The sequence below is a fragment of the Symphalangus syndactylus genome, chromosome 13, assembly GCF_028878055.3.
Source record: "Symphalangus syndactylus isolate Jambi chromosome 13, NHGRI_mSymSyn1-v2.1_pri, whole genome shotgun sequence".
Lineage (NCBI taxonomy): Eukaryota > Metazoa > Chordata > Mammalia > Primates > Hylobatidae > Symphalangus > Symphalangus syndactylus.
In genome coordinates this window covers 117,828,846-117,852,376 of record NC_072435.2, presented here as the reverse complement: position 1 = coordinate 117,852,376, position 23,531 = coordinate 117,828,846, and the positions used below count along the sequence as shown (strand labels likewise).

General features: G+C 49.7%; 1 protein-coding gene across 7 annotated transcripts in view; it reads right to left on the bottom strand.

Moving 5' to 3' along the window:
• Nucleotides 1-19,143, bottom strand: part of MLXIP (MLX interacting protein) — a 69,180-nt gene extending 50,037 nt beyond the window's left edge. For 4 of the 7 annotated variants that reach the window (XM_055236962.2, XM_055236964.2, XM_063614661.1 and 1 more), the window contains exon 1: nt 18,594-19,121. In XM_055236962.2, the coding sequence (XP_055092937.1) occupies nt 18,594-19,006 (413 nt within the window). In that variant the 5' untranslated portion in view covers nt 19,007-19,121. Of the gene's footprint in view, nt 1-18,593 lie in introns of all 7 variants that reach the window. The other 3 variants (XM_063614660.1, XM_055236966.2, XR_010114970.1) reach the window with 2 other exon arrangements.
• Between the last annotated feature and the right edge of the window lie 4,388 nt (nt 19,144-23,531).

Sequence of the window (23,531 nt, the reverse complement as noted above, 5' to 3'; positions counted from 1 at the left end):
CAGCAACAAGCACACAAACAAAGATAAGCAAACAAACTTATCAGGCGCAGCGCAGCTGGCTCCACACAGGCCCTGCCAGCTCCTCTGCAAATACAGTCTCTGGTAGGCTGCCCTGAGAAGGATCTGAAGGAGGCCGTGCATAGCACCGGTGAGCTTACCTACCTGCTGGCTGGCAGTACTGTGGAAGGCCAAGGCCAAGGCCAGGCCAGGCCAGAGCCGAGCTGCTAACTGGGTTCTTTGCTTCCCTATGGACAAAGCCTTCTGCCAAGGTTTCTCGTGGGGGGGAAAAAAACCCGTGGATTCCAAAACTAAAGGGAAACAGAGACTGGCCCAATAGATAAGGGAGCAGCCTGGGAGAGTAGGGAGCTGGGAGCAGGCATTCCACCAGGCCAGGAAATGGAGCCCTCAGTAAGGAGCTCTCAGCAAGAACACAGCAGGGGGATGGCGGGCAGTGTGGGGACACCGGCCTTCACACAGCTGGGCCTGAGCAATTTTAATTAATTAATTAATTAATTTTTTTTTTTTTTTTAGAGGCAGGGTCTCACTCTGTTACCCAGGTGGGAGTGCAGTGATCATAGCTCAGCAGCCTCCAACTTCTGGGCTCAAGAGATCCTCCCACCTCAGCCTCCTGAGTAGCTGGGACTACAGGTGTGAGCCAACACATCTGGCTAATTTTTTAGTTTTTGTAAAAATAGGGTCTCGTTATGTTGCCCAGGATGATCTGGAACTCCTGGGTTCAAGTGATCCTCCCACGTCAGCCTTCCAAAGTGCTGTGATTACAGGCGTGAGCCACCGAACCTGGCCCTGGTTATGTTTTAAAACTGAGGCTGGGTGCTGTGGCTCACACCTGTAGTGAGGTCAGGGTGACAGGATCGCTTAAGCACAGGGGTTCAAGGCTGCGGTGAGCTGTGATCACACCACTGCACTCCAGCCTGGGTGACAGAGCGAGACCCTGTCCCCCCAAAAAAAACACCCATAACCAAAGTCCTCATGCCTTCGGCCAGCAGCTCCTCTGCCGAGCACTCTTCCAACAATGCAAGTGTTAGGACAGACAGACCCACGGAAGCACCACAAGCAAGCAGCTGAGAAGCAAGGCTGCCAAGCCAGAGAGTGGCATCTCCGGACTCAATCTGACAAAAAATACTTAAATCATTTTTCAGAGCGTTGAGTCAGCTCTTCCTTCCATGTACCAAGTCATTCCCCAGTTTTGTAACTCGCAGGGACATGCATCCGCAGCATTCCAGTTCCACGTGAGAGCTCACGCCAGCTGGGGGGACTCACATCTGGAATCATAACTTTCACAGAGCCTTGCTCTCCTACCTCAGGCACAACAAACAGCCAAGGGCAGGAGTCACCTCGGGGACACTGCAGTCACAGCCTCGGGGGTCTGTCAGCAGAGCGCCACAAGGCATGCAAGCTGCGGCATCAGTCCTGCGGGCATGTTGCTGACTGTGTGTTCTACCCCTGCCCCACAGCAGGCTGCTGGACAAACGTGAAAGCGCAGGAGCTCAGTCCTGGACTCAGAAGAAACAGGCCACCGTTCAGCTCCGCGCCTGCTGACCACCATTCCCCTAGACACGCCTGTCCCGGGAGGGTGGGACAGTGGGACAAGGAGGGGTGCCTAAAGTGGTGATAAGAATTGCTGCCATTTTTAGAGACTTGAAAGCTTCCCAGGGTAAAGGCTCCTGTTAGGAAGGAGGAGGAAGCAGAGATATTTTCAGAGAAAGTAGCCAACCAGGAGTATGAAAACAGATGAATGGAACAGGGGCCCAGAAACATAGGAGGGGTTACCAAAAACACCAGGGAAATATTCTCAGTGATCAACAGAGAGAGAGAAAATAAACAGTAGTACACTCACAGAATGAAATACTATCCAGCCACTAAGGAACACTGCAGAAGCCAGGTGTGGCGGTGCACACCTGTGGTCCCAACTACTCGGGAGGCTGAGGCGGGAGGATTGCTTGAGCCCAGGAGTTCAAGGCTGCAGTGAGCTATGATCACACATTTGCAGCCCAGCCTAGGCAACAAAGTAAGACCTATCTTTAAAAAATAAAAAATTGCAGATGGATATTTTGTGGCTTGGAGGGATGTTCACGCTCTGTTAAATGGAAAAAATACGTGGTGGCCCAAGCCTGTAGTCCCAGCTACTCGGGAGGCTGAGGGAGAAGAATCGCTTGAACCAGGGAGGCAGAGGTTACGGTGAGCCGAGATCGCGCCACTGCACTCCAGCCTGGCGACAGAGCGAGATTCTGTCTCAAAAAAATAATAATAATAAGCCGGGCGCGGTGGCTCACGCCTGTAATCCCAGCACTTTGGGAGGCCGAGGCGGGCGGATCACGAGGTCAGGAGATCGAGACCGTCCTGGCTAACACGGTGAAACCCCGTCTCTACTAAAAATACAAAAATTAGCTGGGCGTGGTGGTGGGCGCCTGGAGTCCCAGCTACTCGGAGAGGCTGAGGCAGGAGAATGGCGTGAACCCGGGAGGCGGAGCTTGCAGTGAGCCGAGATCGCGCCACTGCACTCCAGCCTGGGTGACAGCGAGACTCCGTCTCAAAAAAATAAAAAATAAATAAATAAATAAAAAATAATAATAATAAAAATAAAAATAAGGAAAAAATATATATACTCACCATGCAAAAAATAAAAATAAAAAACAAGGTCTATAAGGATAAACACTAGAGAACTGACAAGTTATCTCTGGGTGTTGTAATTTTTTTTTTTTTTTTTTTTTTTTTTTTGAGACGGAGTCTTTCTCTGTCCCCCAGGCTGGAGTGCGGTGGCGCGATCTCGGCTCACCGCAACCTCCACCTCCTGGGTTCACGCCATTCTCCTGCCTCAGCCTCCCGAGTAGCTGGGACCACAGGCGCCCGCCAACACGCCCGGCTAATTTTTTTGTATTTTTTAGTAGAGACGGGGTTTCACCGTGTTAGCCAGGATGGTCTCGATCTCCTGACCTTGTGATCCACCCGCCTCGGCCTCCCAAAGTGCTAGGATTACAGGCTTGAGCCACCGCGCCTGGCCAGTCTGGGTGTTGTAATTTTTATTTCTTTCCTTTAGCTTTACCTATATTTCTGATTTTTCTATGATAATTTGAAATGCAACTTGAAAAGAAAAGGTTAACTTTAATTTTAAAATGTAAAAAAAAAGCTATACTATGAACACAGAGAAATAACAATGAGTAAAATCTGCAAGGAGGCCTGAAAGATGTAGACAAATTCCAAAAAGTAAGGTCCTAAGCTTTAAAGAATTCCCCAACTTTTCAGCAAACATGTCTCCGCAGAGGAAGCACTGTGTCGCGGATAAATACAAACGCTATTTGAATCTGGATTAGAGGCCTATGCTAAGGCACTTAAGAATCATAAAGCTACTTGCCAACACCTTCCCAAATCAGATCCAAAAGCCAGAGCCAGGAATCTTCAGGAACCTGTGCAAAGTGGCTACACAAGCAGTAAGTGTGCATGTGTGTGAGTGTGAACTGCAAACACACACCCACACCCCAACATACCACACACACCAACACACCACACACACACTGCACACACATACCCACACATCCCACACACAAACCAACACACACACAACACACCACACACTCACCACACACCACCACACCACACACACACACCAACACACCACACACTCACCACACACCACCACACCACACACACAGACACCACACACACATACCCACACCCCACACACACCAACACATACCAACACACCACACATGACACACACCAACACCACACCACACAGACACCACACACACATTCCCACACACCCCACACACACACCACACACAACACACCAACACCACACCACACAGACACCGCACACACATACCCACACATCCCACAAACACCAACACACACCAATACACCACACACACCACACACACCAACACCACAGACAACGCACACACATACCCACACACTCCCCATACATACCACACACACACCAACACCACACACACCAACACCACACCATACAAACACTGCAAGCACACACCCACACACCCCACACACACCAACACACACACCAACACACCACACACAACACACACCCCACACCAACACCACAGACACTGCAAACACACACACACCCCCACAGATACCACACACATGCCAACACACCACACACACAACACAGACACTGCACACACACCTGCACACACACCAACACACACACCAACACACCACACAAACACCAGACACCCAAAACATACACCACACACACACACACACCAACACACACACCAACACACCTTACACTGCAAACACACTCACACAACACACCACACACAACACACACACCAACACCACAGCCACCGCAAACATACACACACCCATACACACCTCACACACCAACACACCACACACAACACAACACACACCACACACAGACATCGCAAACACACACCCACACACTAACACACACACCAATACCACACCAGACACCGCATACACACACCCACACACACCCCACACATGCACCACACCAAAACCACACACTGCAAACATACACACACACCAACACACCAACACACACCAGACACCACAAACCCACACCACACACACTAACACACACACCACAGAGATAGCGCAAACACACACCCACACCCCACACACACACCAACACACCACACACACCAACACACCCCACACACACCACCACACCAGACACCGCAAACACACACACACCACACACACATGCCAACACACACACCAACACCACACACACACCAACACACCCCACACACCAACACCACACCAAACACCGCAAACACACACACCACACACACACAACACACACCAACACACCACACACAGCAAACACACCAACACACGCACACCACACACACCATACACACACACCACACATACACATACACAGACCACACCACACATACATACAACACACACAACACATACATACCCACACCACACACCCCACCACACACACACACCACCCCACACACATCCCACACACCAACACACATCACACACAACAACACATACACTGGGGAAGCAAAGCCGAAGATATGTAACATAACATAAAATGTGCAGGTCAGAAACTAAACAAGAGCCAAGACAGAGCCCTCCTCTGTCTAACTTAATGTTGTAATTTTGTTTCAACTCCAGCCAAATCAACTGTTTATAGAGTTCAAAGTATCGTCCCTTTCCCCCATCCCAAAATTACCCTATGCAAACAGTCCCACCTTAGTAAAGTATGGTGGTGATGCTGAGGGGTGATAGCTTAAAATGGAATGTAACCTATAGCCCAAGAATTTCACAAAATAGAGAATATACCCTCCGTTCCCAGAACAAGAATACTTAAAATCATCACCCTAGCTCCTCATAACTCAGAGTAACTGTCCCCTAGGCACATTCATACCTCTGGGGTGTACCAGGCAGTCTTAGATTTGGTATTCAGAAGATTATGGTCCTGTGACTTTAAACAGAACAGGGCCAAGAAGGTAGACATAGTGTAAGAACACCTAAAAAAAATCTACCTTGACCGGGCTCAGTGTTTCACACCTGTAATCCCAGCACTTTGGGAGGCCATGGCAGATGAGTTGCTAGAGCCCGGGAGTTCAAGACCAACCTGAGCAACATGGCAAAACCCTGTCTCTACAAAAAATACAAAAATTAGCCAGGCATGGTGGTGCATGCCTTGTAGTCCCAGCTACTTGGGAGGCTGAGGCAGGAGGATAGTTTGAGCCCAGGTTGCAATGAGCTGAGACTGCACCACTGCACTCAGTCTGGGTGACAGGGAGAGATCCTGTCTCAAAGAAAAAAAAAAAGAAAAGAAAAGAAAAAAAAGGAAAAAAAATGTATTTCTTGTGCCAGAGCCGTTCTGTGGCAAACAGCACACCGCCTTCATCGCTTAGGCCAAGACTCACTTCTAAACCAGATTCAATCTGGATTAAACTCACACCCCCAGAATACCTAATAGCTGAATTCAGACCTTAAATCCAGATTTCCTCCAGTTTTTCAAATATGTCGAATCGCATAACACTAGGCTCACATTCCCACATGGCAAGAATCACCTGAAGTTGAGTGATGGCTGCTCTTTCAGCAAACACTCTGTAGTTCACCACCACAGTCTCCACTACTCCCTACTGCCTGTCACTGAGACCAAGGCAACTGCAGTTTATGCTTACAGTTTTCATAACAAAGAGAGATTTCTCCATAACCATGACTTTATGAAAAGGAGGAAAATAAAGAACAGAAAAGGTCTTTTTAGCCTTACAGATATCCTATTTCCTGGCCCTTGTGAGCATTTAAGTTTGTGACCCTTGACCCAGATAAAAGAAGAAAAAGTATTTTCTTGTTTTGTTTTTTTAAACAGAGACAAGGTTTTGCCATGTTGCTAAGGCTGGTCTCAAACTCCTGAGCTCAAGCAATGCACCTGCCTTGGCCTCCCAAAGTGCTGGGACTACAGGCCTGAGCCACTGCACCTGGCCGTAAAGGTCTTAACAAACTAACTTTACAGAGAGTGATTTGGCAAGCTCTGGTGCAAGCTGGAGAAACCAATTCCCACGTCATCTTCAGTCTAGAAGGAATGCTCCAAGGAGGTCACTTTCCCAAACACTCCTCCACTTACTGTACACAGTAAAGATAAAGAATCATGGAATTTCTAGACACTGACATAGTTAAGATCTCCAAGATCATCTGATCTTGCACTTCCTGAGTCAGAATCCTAAAGATAATGTTGAAAATCAGAACTGTTTTCAATATTTTTTAAACAATAACAGCTTACTGAGACATAATTTACATACCATCAAAGTGACCCTTTAAAAGTGTTCAGTGGTTTTTCAGTATATTCAGAGTTGTGTAACCATCGCCACCCTAATTTTAGAACATTTTCATCACAGCCTCAAAAAAAAAAAACCTATTAGCAGTGACTATCCATTTTCCCTTTCCCCAGCCCTTGGCAGCCACTGCTCTGTTTTCTGTGTCTATGAGTTTGCTACTCTAGGCCTTTCGCATCAACAGATCACATACGTGGTCTTTTGTGTCTGGCTTCTTTCACCTAATGCAGCGTTTCCAAGGTTCTTCCATGTTGCAGCATGCATCAGTACTTCATTGCAAAAGTTGTTTTCAATATTTTTTATTTTATTTCTGGGAAGATGGCTTCAGGTAGATCAATATTTTTAAAAGCATTTACTTGCTCATGATAAAGCCATGATGGTCATTCTTCAAACAAATGCAATTTTCCTAACATTTTATTAAGAAAATTTTCAAACATACAGGGAAAGTTGAAAGAACTGTACAATGAATACTCAAGTACCCACCACCTGAATTCTTAACAATTATAACCACTAAGCCATCTCTCCATCCATTAATCCATCTTATTTTGTTATGTGTTTTTTTTTGAGACAGAGTCTCGCTCTGTTGCCCAGGATGGAGGGCAGTGGTGAGATCTCGGCTCACTGTAACCTCTGCCTCTCAGGTTCAAGAGATTCTCCTGCCTCAGCCTCCTGAGTAGCTGGGATTACAGGCGTGTGCCACCACACCAGCTAATTTTTTGTATTTTTGGTAGAGACAGGGTTTCACCATGTTGGCCAGGCTGGTCTCCTGACCTCAAATGATCTGTCTGCCTCGGCCTCGTTAAATACTGGGATTACAGGTGTGAGTCACCACACCTGGCTGGGTAAGGCTTATTTCATTCAACATAATGTTTCTGAGATTCATCCATGTTGTGGCATATACTGGTAATTTGTTTCTTTTTAAATTACTGAATGCACTTTGTTCCTAAGGTAATATCTTTCAAAAAAGAAAGCCATGGAAGAAGAGTAAGGTTGGTAACCATGACTCCAGTCTAACCCTCTCTCTCTTGCATCCTCCACCCTCATGGGCACAAAGACTTAGAGGAGCTAAGGGGCAGATGTTAACCAGTCGCACCACTGTCTTGTGGCTTCCAATCCCATCATCTTTCCACATACCTCACAGCCATTTCCTTCTTCTCATCCTGTAAGGAAGTTCCTAGCTGATTCTATAAGAGCCTTATTATAGGAAATGGGAAGTCAACACCCGAATAACAAAGGTACTAGGTGTCTCCTCAAAAACATGTCAGTACAGCAAAATATGGTACATCCAAAAAACTGAAGACTATTCAGCATTAAAATGAACTAAATACCTGATGTGTGCTACAACATGGATGTACTCTGGGGATCTTACTGAGGTGATGGAATGTCCCAGCACTGGGCTGTGACAATGACAGCACAACTAAAAAAAAAAATCACTGAACCTTACACTTACAATGGGTGCATTTTATGCTATGTAAATTACACTTACAGAAAGTTGTGTTAAAAAGAAAAAAGCCTGACTACAAACGGATGAAAGAGTTTTCTGCTTCAAGGCAGAGAAAGATCTGCTTGATAATTTAAAGACAAAAGAGGCAATTTAAAAGACCCTGCTACTCAACTAGAAAACAGTTGTTTAAAACACCAAGCTAGGATAATTATATACTGTTTTAAGAATGCATTGAAAGCATTTCCTTTTAATAAATAAAAGGAATTTATTGATTCACTTTCTCTAAAAAGCTTAGTATCAAGCTATCTGGGTAGGTCCCAACTGCCAGTCTTAAAATGAGGCAGCCCATTGTGAACGGGCTGGTTACCATGTGACCATGTAACCATATGAAGAGGTTCTTCAGGCTGTTCTGTTTTATTTGTTTGTTTGCTTGTTTGAGACAGGGTCTTGCTCTGTTATCCAGGCTGGGGTGCAGTGGTATGACTATAGCTCTGCAGCCTCCACTTCCTGGGCTCAAGGGATCCTTTTGCCCCAGCCTCCCCAGCAGCTGGGATTACACACACACACCACCACACCCGGCTAATTTTTTTTTTTTTGTAGAGATGGGGGTCTCGCTACATTGACCAGGTTGGTCTCAAACTCCTGGGCTCAGGCAGTCCTCCCGCCTCAACCTCCCATAGTGTGAGGTTACAGACATGAGCCACTGCACCCAGCCTCTTCAGGCTGTTCTTTAAAAAGCTAGAATACTGAGTGAATATCTGAAAGCCAGGCTAATTCCCCTACTTTCTATGTAAGAAGCTGTTTTTTTGTTTTGGTGACCGAATTTGCCTCATGGGAGCAGAGCAAACACGGCTGCCCTCCTTCCCTGCCCACAGGCCTAGAAGGAAGGAATAGTAATCAGCTTTCAAAGTGGATCGCCCACTCGCAGAATATTCCTCAACAGAGAAGCTGCTTTCCTCTCCAATGCCTGAAAACCGCCCCAGGCGGCTGCTTCTACCCACAGCCCCCTCTTTGTAGCAGCTGCTCCATCTTCTAGTAGGAGCTTTTACTGACTCCTCAGCCTTTCCTCTTCACCACTGGGATTCTTCGTGCTTACTTCCGAGACGTAAAGGCGGATGACATGGAATCCTGTTCCTAGAATTCTTTCTCCAGATTCTGGAGCCCCTTCTGGAGCTACCAAAATCACCCCTTCTCTACTGCCTCCTTCTAGAAGATTTTTCTGACGGTGCAGTCAACTCCCAAATACATCAAGAATGCTGGGCTTGGAGAGGTCTCTAGGGTATTCAAAGCAGACAGTATTTCTCCAGCACCACCAGACTCAGCTGAGCAGAAACAGCCCGCAGGAGGTGCATATTCCACGCTACTCAGAACGCAAGCTCCAAACTCCAAAGCCTCCCCTGGAGAGGGACAGCAGACGGGGAGGGGCAGGGGAGCAAGAAGAAACCCAGGGCACCTGGGTAGGGCAAAGTAGGCGGCTGTGATGCCCATCACACTGACAGCCCTCAGCCCTTCTCAGAGAAGCTGCCCGCCCGCGGCTCTGGCTGACCGGGCAGCCCCCGGGCAGCCGAGCTTTGTGCACTGTGGTGTCCTCAGCGTGACAGACCCCAGCTTCTCAGCTGACTGCTCCTTCCCCAGCCTTCTTCATTTCAGTAATGGCCCCGGCTGCTCAGGCCAAACCTCAGAGTCACTGTTGATTCCTTTCTTCCTTTCATCTGCCAGGTCCAATTCACCAGCAAGTCCAAAAACCACCCTGAATCCAGCTCCTCACCACCTCACTGCTACCGTCCTAGTCTGAGGCTGGAGCTCCACAACCACCCAACTGGTAGCCTCGCTCCTGCTCTCACCCTCCCTAGACCCGTCTCCTGTAGACTGGCCCAAGCCGCCCTGTGGAGATAAACCAGTACTCCCCAGTGCCACCAAAACCATCTCCTAACTTCCTACCCTGGCCCACAAGGCCCCTTGCCTCTTCTATCTTACCTCCTGCCACTCACTCCTGCCCTCAACATTCTGGCCACGCCGGCCTTCTTTCTAACCTTGCCATGAGCCAAGCTCATTCCAGCGAGGGCCTCTGCCTGGGCCTCTTCCCGCACCTGGAACGACCATCGTGCCTGGCTCCTACTTGCCACTTAGGTTTCAGAGTTCACCCAGAAAGGTCACCTCCCCCAGAGGACTTCTCTACCCAGCCTAAAGTAGCCACCCACCCTCCCCAGCCCCAGCACTCTCTAGCCTTCATCTTCTTTCTATTCTTGCCTGCACTCACAATATAAGACCTGATGTGCTGACAATCCCCCTACTAGCATGGAAGTCCCATGAGGGGAGAGGACTAACCCGCCTTGCTTACCACTGTATCGCCAAGGGCTAGAACCGTGCCTGCACACAACAGGGTGTGCCTGATTAATACTTCTGGAGGGAAAAAGCATTCGTGCTGGGGCCGCCAAACCCAGATCATAGCCAGCCTCATGCTCTGGGGCCCCGCCAGCCAGGCTCCCTCTCAATTAGCCTTCATGGGGCTAATTCAATTAGACAACCGCCAAGAGTGTTGATGGTCCCAGGAAGCTCATAGCGAGGTCCATATGTGAGACACAGGCCCCGGCAGGCTCAAGTTGGGCGGATCCAGAAGCTCCCAGGAGCAGAGCTTTGTACCAGAAAAGAAACAGGGTGGTGGGTGACAGCCAGTGGCAGCACAAGAAGCAGGGCTGCAAAGACGGCAGGGCTGGCCTATGAGAGCCAGTCTCTTCAAGGTGTCTGGCTGGACAGTGAAGAAGAGCATCTCCCCTGCGGGGGACCTAGCACTGCCTGGAACCCAGGACCAGTCTCCACTGAAATCGGCCAGTCCTTGCAGTCCTGGAATTAGCATGAGGTGACCGGCACCCCCATTCCACAGGCCAGCACGAGGGTCCCTGATCCACGCAGTCAGAGAACTCTGCCAAAAACACACACCCTGTGGCCTGAATTCTAATCACAGACAAGAGAACTCCAACAAAACACAGAAAGTAATCACCTAAGACACTGGCTATCTGGACTGCACATTTTATACCCAAGAAGTAATTTGACTCTAGGGAATGAGAGCTCAGGCTCTCATCAGCCATCACATAAATCCTTTAAAAAAAGAAAGATTAACTTTCTACAATACTCTATTATAGAAATTATACCAGGGACAAGGATTCACTTTACAAACCTTTCCTTTTATAACCAGGGCCCACCTATCACTAGATCCCCTCGCTGGTGCCGAGGACCCACGGCATAGCTCAATCTTAAGGCCGGGGTGGGCTCCTCTGCTCTCCTGTGGTGGGAGAAGAGTGAAGATGAGTTTCCTGCTGTCACTGTAACAAATTACCACAAACCTAGTGGCTTAGAACAACAGACTTTATGATTTTACAGTTCTAGAGGTCAGAGGTCTGATTTGGGTCTCACAAGATTCAGCAGGGCTGCGTTCTTCCCAGAAGCTCTGGGGAAGAACCCATCCCCTCGCCTCTTCCAGCTCTGAGGGGCCCATATTCCCAATCCCGTGGCTTTCCTCCATCTTCAAAGCTGCCAACAGCAGCTGATGTCCTTCCTCCGCTGCTCACTCTCTGGTTGTTTCTTTGATTCCCTCTTAATTTTAAGGACCCCTGTGATTACACCAGGCTCACTCAGACAACCCAGATAATCTCCCTATTTTAAGGTCAGTAGACCAGCAACCTTAATTCCATCTGTAACTTTAATTCGCCTTTGCCATATAACCTAGCGCAGTCACAGGTTCTGTAGATGAGGATGTGCACATCTTTGGGGGGCCATTAATCTGCCCACCACACCTGTCCAAGCAAGCCACAATACGAACACCATCCAGCAAAAGCACTTCTCTTGTTGTCCCACTCCACGCCAATGTCCCCTAAAGCACCGTTCCACAAAGGTTTTGTTTGTCTCTGCAGAGCTCAAGATAAACACAATTCACTTAACTTGTTAGCTTACAAGTAGGAAAAGAAAAACAGATAAACAAACAAACAAAAAAACAGCCGGACCAACATGGTGAAACCCCGTCTCTACCAAGAATACAAAAATTAGCCGGGCGTGGTGGTGTATGCCTGTAATCCCAGCTACTCAGGAGGCTGAGGCAGGAGAATGGCGTGAATCCAGGAGGCGGAGGTTGCAGTGAGCCCAGATCACGCCATTGCACTCCAGCCTGGGTGACAGCGCGAGACTCCATCTCAAAAAAAAAAAAAAAATTTCGCTACAGATTATAAAGTTGGCTTCCAGGTCCCTGAGTGTCCCTTTCAATCCATCAGATGATTCTTAATCTCCTAGGATGTGCTGAAGCTGTTATGCTTAGCGGGGAAGTCAAAGGTGGAGACAGCAGGGATTCTGGTAAGCCGGGATCACATAATGACACAGGCCGAATGACATCAGGGTGGCTTCCAGGGGGATGTGATGTTCATGCACTCTGGGAAGCACAGGGTTTCGCCAGCAGGGAGGGCAGCCACTGAGAGACATGGGGTGGCCCGAGGCATCCACCTTCCCCATCTGGGTTTCCCCCTCTGGAGAGGAACTGGCATTTGCACTCTCCTCTAACAGAAGCCGGGCTTTTGTGGGCAGATAAGGTAGGTCACTTTTCTCCTCGAGACACTTTTCCATGGACAAGCTGCGTAACCTCTCGGCAACACAGCTAATTAATGTCTGAGCTTTGGTTTTTTATTTTTTATTTACTTACTTATTTTTTAAAATGAGGATTCCACCACCACCTACCTGAGAGGGTTGTTGTGTGAGTTGCTTAAGATCATGTTAAGAGGCCGGGCACAGTGGCTCACGCCTGTAACCTCAGCACTTTGGGAGGCCGAGACCGGCGGATCACTTGAGGTCAGGAGTTCGAGACCAGCCTGGCCAACATGGCAAAATCCTGTCTCTACTAAAAATACAAAAACTTAGCTGGGCGTGGTGATGCATACCTGTAATCCCAGCTACTTGGAAAGCTGAGGCAGGAGAATCGCTTGAACCTGGGAGGCGGAGGTTGCAGTGAGCCAAGATCGCGCCACTACACTCCAGCCTGGGTGACAAGAGCGAAACTCCATCTCAAACAAACAAAAAAAGGTCATGGAAAGAGAATGTGGAACATAATAAATGTTCAGTCTGTGTGAATTCTCTTTTCTTCTCCCACATAGAAAATAACCTCCCTCCATCCTCTCCTCTAACCTCGTCACCTGGACTCTTTCCCCAAGTCTTCCTCCTCTTCCTCTCCTTCCTCCCCTTCCAGCATGTGGGCAATGAACCAACCAGCGTCTACAAGCAATGGAAGTTTGGTCCCGCACCGCTAAAGCAGGGAGCACTGGGGACTGGGGCTTCCTGTTGGGTAATGTAATCGGTAATCTTTGAGAGTCAACAGCGAAAGGGGAGATACACATTAAACCCTGATGTCAGGAAAACCATCCGCACTGCTCCTGGTCATGTCAACACACACACACACACACACACACACACACACACACACAATCTGGCTGAGACATCCTTCCCGGTAGTGTCACAAGACCTGGTCACAGTTATCACAGCTCTTACTAACTGTTCTATAACTGTCTATCTGTCCCCACGCCTAGCCTGTGAGCCCCTTGAGGAGAGAGGCTGTGTTTTTCATCTCTGCAGCCCCGACTCCCACCTCAGTGCACACCCTGCAATGGCGCACTATCTAATGGTTAAAGACTGAAGAACGAAGGAGAAGAAACACTGCTTATCTTCGGTATGACTGCAAAAGAGAAAAACCAATTTAGTATTTGCATGAAAGGTTTCCATTTACAACTGGTTAACTGTGCCTAGCATTAGACGGTACCTCTATCGAAAATTCAAAGTTTGGAGGACACAGCGCTCTAACCTTTAGCCCTTGCTACTTCTTAAGTCTGGCATAGATTCCCGCTTTGATCAAGAATGAAGGGTTAGCCGGGCGTGGTGGCTCACGCCTGTAATCCCAGCATTTTGGGAGGCTGAGGCAGGCAGATCACCTGAGGGTGAGAGTTCGAGACCAGCCTGACCAACATGGAGAAACCCCATCTCTACTAAAAATACAAAATTAGTCGGGCGTGGTGGTGCATGCCTGTAATCCTTGCTACTTGGGAGGCTGAGGCAGGAGAATCACTTGAACTCAAGAGGCGGAGGTTGCAGTGAGCCGAGATCGCACCATTGCGCTCCAGACTGGGCAACATGAGCGAAACTCCGTCTCAAAAAAAAAAAAAAAAGAATGAAGGGTTACTATACAAAGCATTTGTGGAGGGGGCCACTTTTTAGAAACTTACATCCCAAGGCTATCTTACAAGCCCTAATTTAAGTCTCTCCAAACACCCACTTCTTAAACAGAAACCTATTTTCCAGAAACTGCTTATCTCTAAATACAGAAAAAGACTATCTCTTCCCCCCACCACCGGAAATATTCATACCAACGCTCCCTGAAATAAGGAGTTTCTAAAAAGGCAAAGAAATGGAACCAAAACCAACCACAAAAAGGTACACACTAGAAGTGTTCAGAATCTGTAGGTGGGGGCTGGGCACAATAGCTCACTCCTATAATCCCATGGCTTTGGAAGGCTGAGGTGGAACGACTGCTTAAGGCCAGGAGTTCAAGACCATCCTGAGAGGCATAGCAACACCCCATATCTACAAAAAATGAAAAATTAGCCAGGCACAGAAGTGCGTGCCCGCAGTCCCAGCTACTCAAGAGGCTGAGACAAGAGGACTGCTGGAGCCTGGGAGGTCAAGGCTGCAGTGAGCTGTGATCACATCACTATCCTCCAGACTGGGCAACAGAGCGAGACCCTATCTCAAAAAAAGGAAATTCTGTGTGGAGGATACACATGTGTGACATTCCTTACAGTGTTAAGAGGGCAAGAACCATGAACTATCTTCTACAATACATAGCTCCATTGTAGAGCCTCAGAAAGCACCCGGCCAAATCAAGAATGCCTCTATTTAGTATTTGTCAAGCAGGCATTCGAAAGCTCAGCTAAGACTCTGGTTAGATACACTATTTCCTTCAGTTCATAGATAAGACACGGGCTCCTCATAAATGTCAGATGAATGCAGATGCAGAACTAAAATTCTGCCATAACCCACTTGCTATGCGGAGCCCATTAAACCCTCCTCTTGTGTGTTACTGGCCAGGCACTAGCCCCATTCCCAGCTCCACTCCCAGAGGTTATCCCTGCTGATCTTCACTTCCACCTTGCAAGGAAATGTTATCTTTCCCATTGAATAGCGTTCTGAGAATTCAGACAAGGTATGCTTAGGGATTTTTGCCATCATTAACACCTGGTTTGCCTCGGGGAAAGGCAATCCCTTCTCTCCAAAATGTCCCAATAATTGAGCACATGTTTCTGGACCAAATCAAGACCCTTCGGCACAGGGCTTCTCAGCAAAACAGAGTGAGAAGGACAAGGAATCCCACCTGCACGGTTCCCTACCCAGCAGGCCCTGGGCACACTCACATCCAAGTCCTCAAACACCCTGTTCCCCACCCAAAGTCAGCCCTGAGCAAAGACCCTTCAGGAGGTGAAGCCCTGCCAGTTCAGGAATGGATCACAGTCAGAATCCCTAGGCCACTTCTCAGGACTCGGTAAAAAATAACCACAACTTCCCCTGCACTTAGTTCCTCCCCAAAGAGCTGTCGAACCTCATCTGGAAACAGCTGGGAGGCAGCAGCTAACAGGAAATCAAACAACAAAAAAAAGCAGAGTGTACCACGGAGAGTTAGACAGCTAGAACGAAGAGGCCAGGGGACAGACAGGAAGTTGAAGTTAGAAAGAACCTAGGCCAGAAACAGTCACACAGAAGAGGAGACCCAGCTGGCCTTCCTCAGCTCGGGCAGGAGGGGAGGACCCAGAGAGCCGGCAGGGAAGGCACGAACCCCACCAGGATGGAAGCCAGACAGGTTCTGAGGTTAAGCCTTCTTTCTGCCCTGCCCCCAATCCCTTTTTTCTTTCTTTCTTTTTCTGTTTTAGAGATGGGGGTCTTGCTACATTGCCCAGGCTGATCTTGAACTCCTTGGCTCAAGCAATCCTCCACCTCGGCCTCCCAAAGTGCTGGGACTACAGGCATGAGCCACCACGCCCCGCGTTGCCTCCAATCTCAACCTTCCTTCCCTGAAAGCCAGGTAGCGGTCCTCACTAGGAGAGCTGGGGTCAGAAACTCACCTTCCTCTAGCTTCTTTCTGTGCCACAGACTACAGCCCAGACAACTGGTTTTGAGTCATTCGTCTGTCATCCATACCAAAGTTCTACACTGCCAACTAAATCCAGCGCTGGACAAACCAGCCTCACACAGACAAAGGGCATCTTCATGAGAAATGACTGGACAGATCCCATCCGAGGGCCTGTGGTGGTAGATCTCAGGTGGCCGACCTTAGGCAGCAGGAGACCTTAGGCACAGGGAAAAGCAGCGAAAGTGAGAGAGCCAAGAGAGCAAGGTAAGCTTCTTGCACCAAACTGATGGTGCATTTTGCAATCAAGAAAGTTAACTGAGCAATGGCCAGCTGCCAAAATATTTTTGAGAGAAATGAAAAAAAATGCCATTACTAAAATTATCTGGTGTTGTTTAATAAGCCTTTAGGTTATCCAAACAGAGTGCAAAGGGGAGACTGATTTAGTTTTCATTTAGCAGAGCTTACTTAGGTGAGACCTTTCCAGTCCATGCCCCCCATGACTCATCCGTTCTCTCCCTGTATATGTAGAAGTTTATATTAAAATAAAGAAGAGGATTAAGTTTTCTTAATAAGATACATTCCAGTCTTTCACTTCGAGCTTTGTTTGAAAAGGCTCTCTCGAGGCATGGCATACGCTGCGATCCAGTCGGGTTTGATTCCAGTGGAACTGCTCAAAATCAGAGACTGGAGGGCACACAGGGCTGCAGCCCCAACACCATTTGTTTTTTAAAAAGCAGAACATCTTTACAGGCTCAGTGCCAGCTCAAACTGGCAAGACCAGAGAATCAGCAGAGACTGACCAATGTGCCGGGTAAGGGGGATGGGAGGAGGAGCTACGGGAACAGATCATCAGGGAAACCTTCAAGAGAGGAAATAGGGGTGTTTCAGGAACCTAACAAAGAACAAGTTGACTAATCGTTTATTCCAGGGACCGAGGCGGTGAGTGGGGTGCCATCTAGGGCTAAGTATCTAATATTTTAACTTCAGATAAAAGCATAACATTTAAACCTGGATATGCTTGGGGCTCACAGCTCTCTTAAAAAGGTGAGGTGAGAGGGGGCAAGATATTCCTGCTCTTTTATTACGCTGTTTATGGAGTCTCCTAGGAAACTTCTCCCGAGATGCCTCCAGAGCAGCCCTAAGACAGCCCCCGCTAGTCCAGTTCCTAATGCAATAAGCTTAACTCAGCAGAGATCCCATCATGAGCTTTCTGCAGGGCCAAGCTGCTCAAGGCCGCTGCTGCCGGTCCAAAGAAGTTCTGTTGCACAGACAGAAAAGTTACCTGCAGCAAATACCTAATATTCATAGTGGGAAAGGGAGAGAGAGTGAAAAAGTGCTTTAATCTTTGAGGGCCAGGCATTTTCCGTGACTTGGAAAAGAGGAATATCCGCCCAGAGCCGAATCCACATGTCAGAATGGTGTCTGGGATGTCTGCCCTCAACAATGACATCTCCCTTATATAATGTTTCAGGACTGGCCAGAAAACCCTCCAACTTGCCAGAAGGACAGACTGCACCTCCAACAGCTGTGGCACCAAAAGTCTTCTTAGGAGGCACCCAAGGCCCTCCCGAGATGGGGGAGGGCCTCCTGACGAGGTTGTAAGGGGGCCAGCCTCCAGGTGCAGGGACACCTAACTCTGGCCAAACACTGGAATAAGCAATTTACCTATCTCACTCCATCCCCACAACAGCCCCTTGGAGGCAGACACTACAGTCATTCCCCTTTTATAAAGGAGGAAACAGGCTCCGAGGTGTTACACAACCATTAAACAGCACAGCCAGCCTCCAGTCACCCCGAACAGGTGGTCCTGACCGCTGCTGGATATGGGGAAAACACACAAAGCGTTTGGAGAAAGGAGTCGACAGAGTCGGGTAACACAAGATGCAGCCAGTGTTTATACCTCTTCCTCGTCCAAGATCGGTGGCCCCAGGACACTGGAGGGGAGGGCCTGGATGGGGAACGTGAACCCGAAAGGACCCCGGCACTGCTGGCAGGGGAAGAGGCCAGGACCCCGGCCCCTCTGGCAACGCGGGGAACCCCAGATCCATAAACCCTCCCGAAGGAGGAAGATCCAAAGGGAACGCATGAAGCCACGGGGTTGCCAGGCTGCCCTTCCCTCCACGCTTGTTTTGTCAAACAGGGGCCTCCGGCCGGGGCCTCAGAGGGTCGCGGGGGTCCCTACCTGTAGGCCAAAGTCATGCACTCGAAGAGCTTGGTGAGCGAGGCGTCGATGGACAGGTGGCAGGAGCTAGTCTTGCCGAAGCTGTAGGTCTGGCACGTCTGTTTGTTGACCGTGTCGAAATCGTAGCCCTTCTTGGGCGGGTGCTCTCGGTGCGGCGACGACACCATGAAGTGGCCGCTGTGGATGATCTGCTGCCGGCGCGGAGGTTCCTCGCGGCCCGGCCCGGCCCGAGGCGGCGGTGGCGCGGCGCTCGCGTGGGCCCGGGACTGGGTGGCCGCGCCGGAGGCGGGCGGCGGGGACGGCTCATCCGTGTCCGAGTCGTCGTCGTCCTCAGGCACCTGGGGCTTGAGCAGCACCTGGCGGCCCCGGCTGCGGGGCCGGCGCGGGGAGCACGTGAAGACGTCGGCGGCCATGAGAAGGGCTCGGCCGGGGGCATCCCCCGGAGCCCGGGGCAACGCGACAAGCGCGCGAGGCTGAGGGGCGCCGGCCCGACCCGGCCCGCGCGCCGACTGTCCGCGAGCGCGCGGCGCCGCGGGAGGGGGAGGGCTCCGGCCCCGGCGTGACGTCACCGCGGCGTCTGGGCCAATCGGCTGCCCGCGTCGGCCTCTTAAAGGAGCAGGGGAACCTTTCCTTAGCTACGCGAACCAAAAAAAAAGGGAAGCGGAGGCCACGCCTCCTGGCCGTGCCCCCCGCCACCTCCTGCTCTCCCGGCGTCCGCGGGTGCTGAGGGACACGGTGGCCGGGCGGAGCGGCTCGCCGGTGTCGTGGCCTGGGAGAGGCGTCTGCGGAGTGGGGCCGTGCTAGTCCCGCCCCCGCCCCACTCCGCGCCCCGGGAGTCGCCCTGCGGCGTAGCCGCTGGCCCTGCCGGCTCCACGTGGTGGGTGCGGGTGGGGCTCCTCGGCCTCCAGGCCCTGCTTTCCCCTGCCGGGCGGTACCGAGTCCCCGCAGCTCGTGCCTGACTTTGCCGGACGTGGTGGCTATTGTCCCCATTATTCTCATCGTATTGATGGGAACACTGGGTGGCTGAATACCGACAGTATTTTTCTCAGACCTGGAGTCCACAGAGCTGGGAACTTGCTTCCCCTGCGCGTCCCCAGCTCGGCGCAGCTGTTGAGTGGCAGCGCCCCTGAACCCAGCGACCTCCAGACCCCGGCTCTTTTAACCTCAACTCAGCATGCTGTTGTTATTTTTTTAAAGTTTGACGGACGAGCCAGCCCCCGAAACAATTCTAAAAGGGGAGTATCTGAGCCAGAGTTTTCTTCTCTGTCAAATGGTGAACAATTCCGGTTCCTCAGAAACTTGCGACAGTTTAAAAATGGCTGTAGTGGGGCGCCGTGGCCCATGCCTGTAATCCTAGCACTTTGGGAGGCCGAGGCGGGTGGATCACTTGAGGCCAGAAGTTCGAGACCAGCCAGGCCAACATGGTGAAACCCTGTCTCTACTAAAAATAACAAAAATTAGCCGGTCGTGGTGGTGCACCCCTGTAATCCCAGCTACTCGGGAGGCTGAGGCAGGAGAATCGCTTGAATCCGGGAGATGGAGGTTGCAGTGAGCCTAGATCGCGCCATTGCACTCTAGCCTGGGCGACAAAGCGAGGCCCTGTCTCAAAAAGAAAAATAAATAAATACAAATAAAAATGGCTATAAGTTGCTTAGCGGGCAGGCTGGCACCAAATGAGCGGTAAATAAATGTGTCACAGGTTGGAGGATTTGGATCAACCAGACCAGAGGTGCCTAGAAATTGCCAATAGTCCGCCACTGTTTGACCTGCAGAAACGGCAACTTCGCCTGGCACAACCTAACTGACAGACACCTCTAGAAAGCTGTCAAGGTTTCTGGGGCGCAAAGCCAGTCTGAGGTGGGGGTGGCAGGGCATCAGAAGAGCCAGTGAAGCCCATGAGCCAGGAACACCCATCCTAATCCTAGCAAGGCGTCTAGAGTCCACAGCCACTTCTGCACTCTGCTTTTATTGTTGTTTTGTTTTTTGAGACAGAGTCTTGCTCTGTCACCCAAGGCTGGAGCGCACTGGTGCAATCACCATGTTGGCCAGGCTGGTCTGGAACTCCTGACCTCAAGTGAGGCCTGCCTTGGACTCCCAAAGTGCTGGGATTACAGGCATGAGCCACCGCGCTGGCTCTGCGCTCGGCTTTGAAGCTGGTTTCAGTTCCAGATTTGGGTGGGGGATGAGTACCCTGCCCCATTCTCTTCCTGACAAAGGCCTCCTGAAGGGAACAGAGGGCTCTCACCAAAATGGCTCCATTAACTTATTTCCAAATGTCTGTAAGGAAAAGTGGGCTGGATGACTGGCAGTTTTCAGGCATGAGTTCTAGATTTCCCTCTTCTCCAACCTACTACTATTCCCAATGCTGTTTGCAAGTGTTTGAAAGTCCATCCTTTGAGTTGCCTTCCTTTATCTCAAGACTTGTCTTCTTGGTAAGTTTACATGCCCAACCACTTTTTTTTTTTGAGACAGGATCTGGCTCTTTCACCTGGCCTGGAGTGGAGTGGTGCCATCATGGCTCACAGCACCCTCCACCTCCAGGGCTCAGGCGATCCTCCCACCTCAACTTCCCAAGTAGCAGGACCACAGGTGCACACCACCATGCCCTGCTAATTTTTGTATTTTTAATAGAGATGGGGTCTCGCCATGCTGCCCAGCCTGGTCTCATCTCAAATTCCTGACCTCAAGTGATCCTCCTGCCTCAGCCTCCCAAGGTGCTAGAATTACAGGTGTGAGCCACCATGCCCTGCTTTTTTGTCTTTATGTTTACCTATATTTTCTTTCTTTTTTTTTTTTTTGAGACAGGGTCTCACTGTGTCACATTGTTGTGATCATGGCTCACTGTAGCCTCAACCTCCCCTGCCCAAGCTATCCTCCCACCTCAGTCTCCCGAGTAGCTGTGACCACAGGTAGGCATCACTACACCCAGCTAATGTTTAATTTTTTGTAGAGATGGAATTTCCCTATGTTGCCCAGGCTGGTCTTGAACTCCTGGGCTCAGGCAATCCTCCCGCCTGAACCTCCCAAAATGCTGGGATTACAGGCAGGAGCCACCACACCTGGCCTGTATTTTCTAATTTCCAAAATAAACATGTATTATATACACATTTTTATTTTTATTTTTTTTTTGAGACAGAGTCTCGCTCTGTCACCCGGGCTGGAGTGCAGTGGCGCAATCTCGGCTCACTGCAAGCTCCGCCTCCCGGGTTCACGCCATTCTCCTGCCTCAGCCTCCGAGTAGCTGGGACTACAGGCGCCCGCCACTGCGCCCGGCTAATTTTTTGTATTTTTTAGTAGAGACGGGGTTTCACCATGGTCTCGATCTCCTGACCTCGTGATCCGCCCGCCTCGGCCTCCCAAAGTGCTGGGATTACAAGCGTGAGCCACCGCGCCCGGCCTATATACACATTTTTAACTTAGTTAAAATCAGTTTCCTGGGATGAGATAAGCCTTAAAGCTGAAGTTGCAAAGTGGCAACCCATGGACCATATTCAGTGCAGAAACATGCCTTGTTTAATCCCACCATCAATTCCTAAGAGACTGTATTAGAGAAGACTCTTGGGGAAAATTGCAGTTAAAAATGCAAAAAGCAAAGGACCACTGCATGGGTGGTCCAGTCACGGAAGGTGCTCCAAGCTCACAATCAATGTCTGTAAGGTTAAGGAGGTGGTCTCAACTTCCCCTCCTGCTGAGTAGCGGGCAGCATCGGCAGGAGAGTGGCCATGCAGGATGGTGACCCAGGGAGCTAAAAATCCCATGATGACAAGGAGCCCCTACACCCAGACAAGCCACCAAAACCAGAGCCTCACAGCGTTGTCATCTCTTCTCCAAAAATCAGAAGAAACACTGGATTGGAATCAAATCAGCAGTCAGACAAATAGAAATACCCAGGTATGAAGGGTTACCCACCAGCACAAGTCAGCAAATAATTAAGGAAAGCCAGCACTCTGGGAGAAAGCGGGTACCTGAGAACCAGCAAGGGGGAGAAAGTTAACAAAGATTTTAAAAATAACTAATAGTTTAGGAAAGAACACAGAAGATTCTGTACCATGGAGCAATAGCCCATTATGAAAAAGAGGCAAATGAGGTCTTGGAAAATAAATATAAATATACAAGTATGATATATATATATATATATATATATATATATATATATATTTTTTTTTTTTTTTTTTTTTTTGAGACGGAGTCTCGCTCTTTCACCCAGGCTGGAGTGCAGTGGCGCGATCTCGGCTCACTGCAGGCTCCGCCCCCCGGGGTTCCGCCATTCTCCTGCCTCAGCCTCCCGCGTAGCTGGGACTACAGGCGCCCGCCACCTCGCCCGGCTAATTTTTTGTATTTTTAGTAGAGACGGGGTTTCACCGTGTTAGCCAGGATGGTCTCGATCTCCTGACCTCGTGATCCGCCCACCTCGGCCTCCCAAAGTGCTGGGATTACAGGCGTGAGCCACCGCGCCCGGCAACAAGTATGATATTTTTAAAAGCTGAGTTGAAATGAAAATATGGAAAAAAAGCAAAGTGAATAAAGCTGAAAACCACAGCAGTAAGCTAAAAGATTAAACTGAGGGTTTATATAAAAAGTAACCAGACATGGTGGCACATGCCTCTGGTCCCAGCTACCTGGGAGGTGACACACGAGAATCACTTGAACCCAGGAGGCAGAGTTTGCACCACTGCCCTCCAGCCTGGGCAACAGAGCAAGACTCTGTCTCAAAAAATACATAGGCCGGGCACGGTGGCTCACGCCTGTAATCCCAGCACTTTAGGAGGCCGAGGTGGGCAGATCACCTGAGGTTGGGAGTTTCAGACCAGCCTGTCCAACATGGTGAAACCCTGTCTCTACTAAAAATACAAAATTAGCTGGGCGTGGTGGTGCATGCCTGTAATCCCAGCTACTCAGGAGGCTGAGGCAGGAGAATCTCTTGAACCCAGGAGGCAG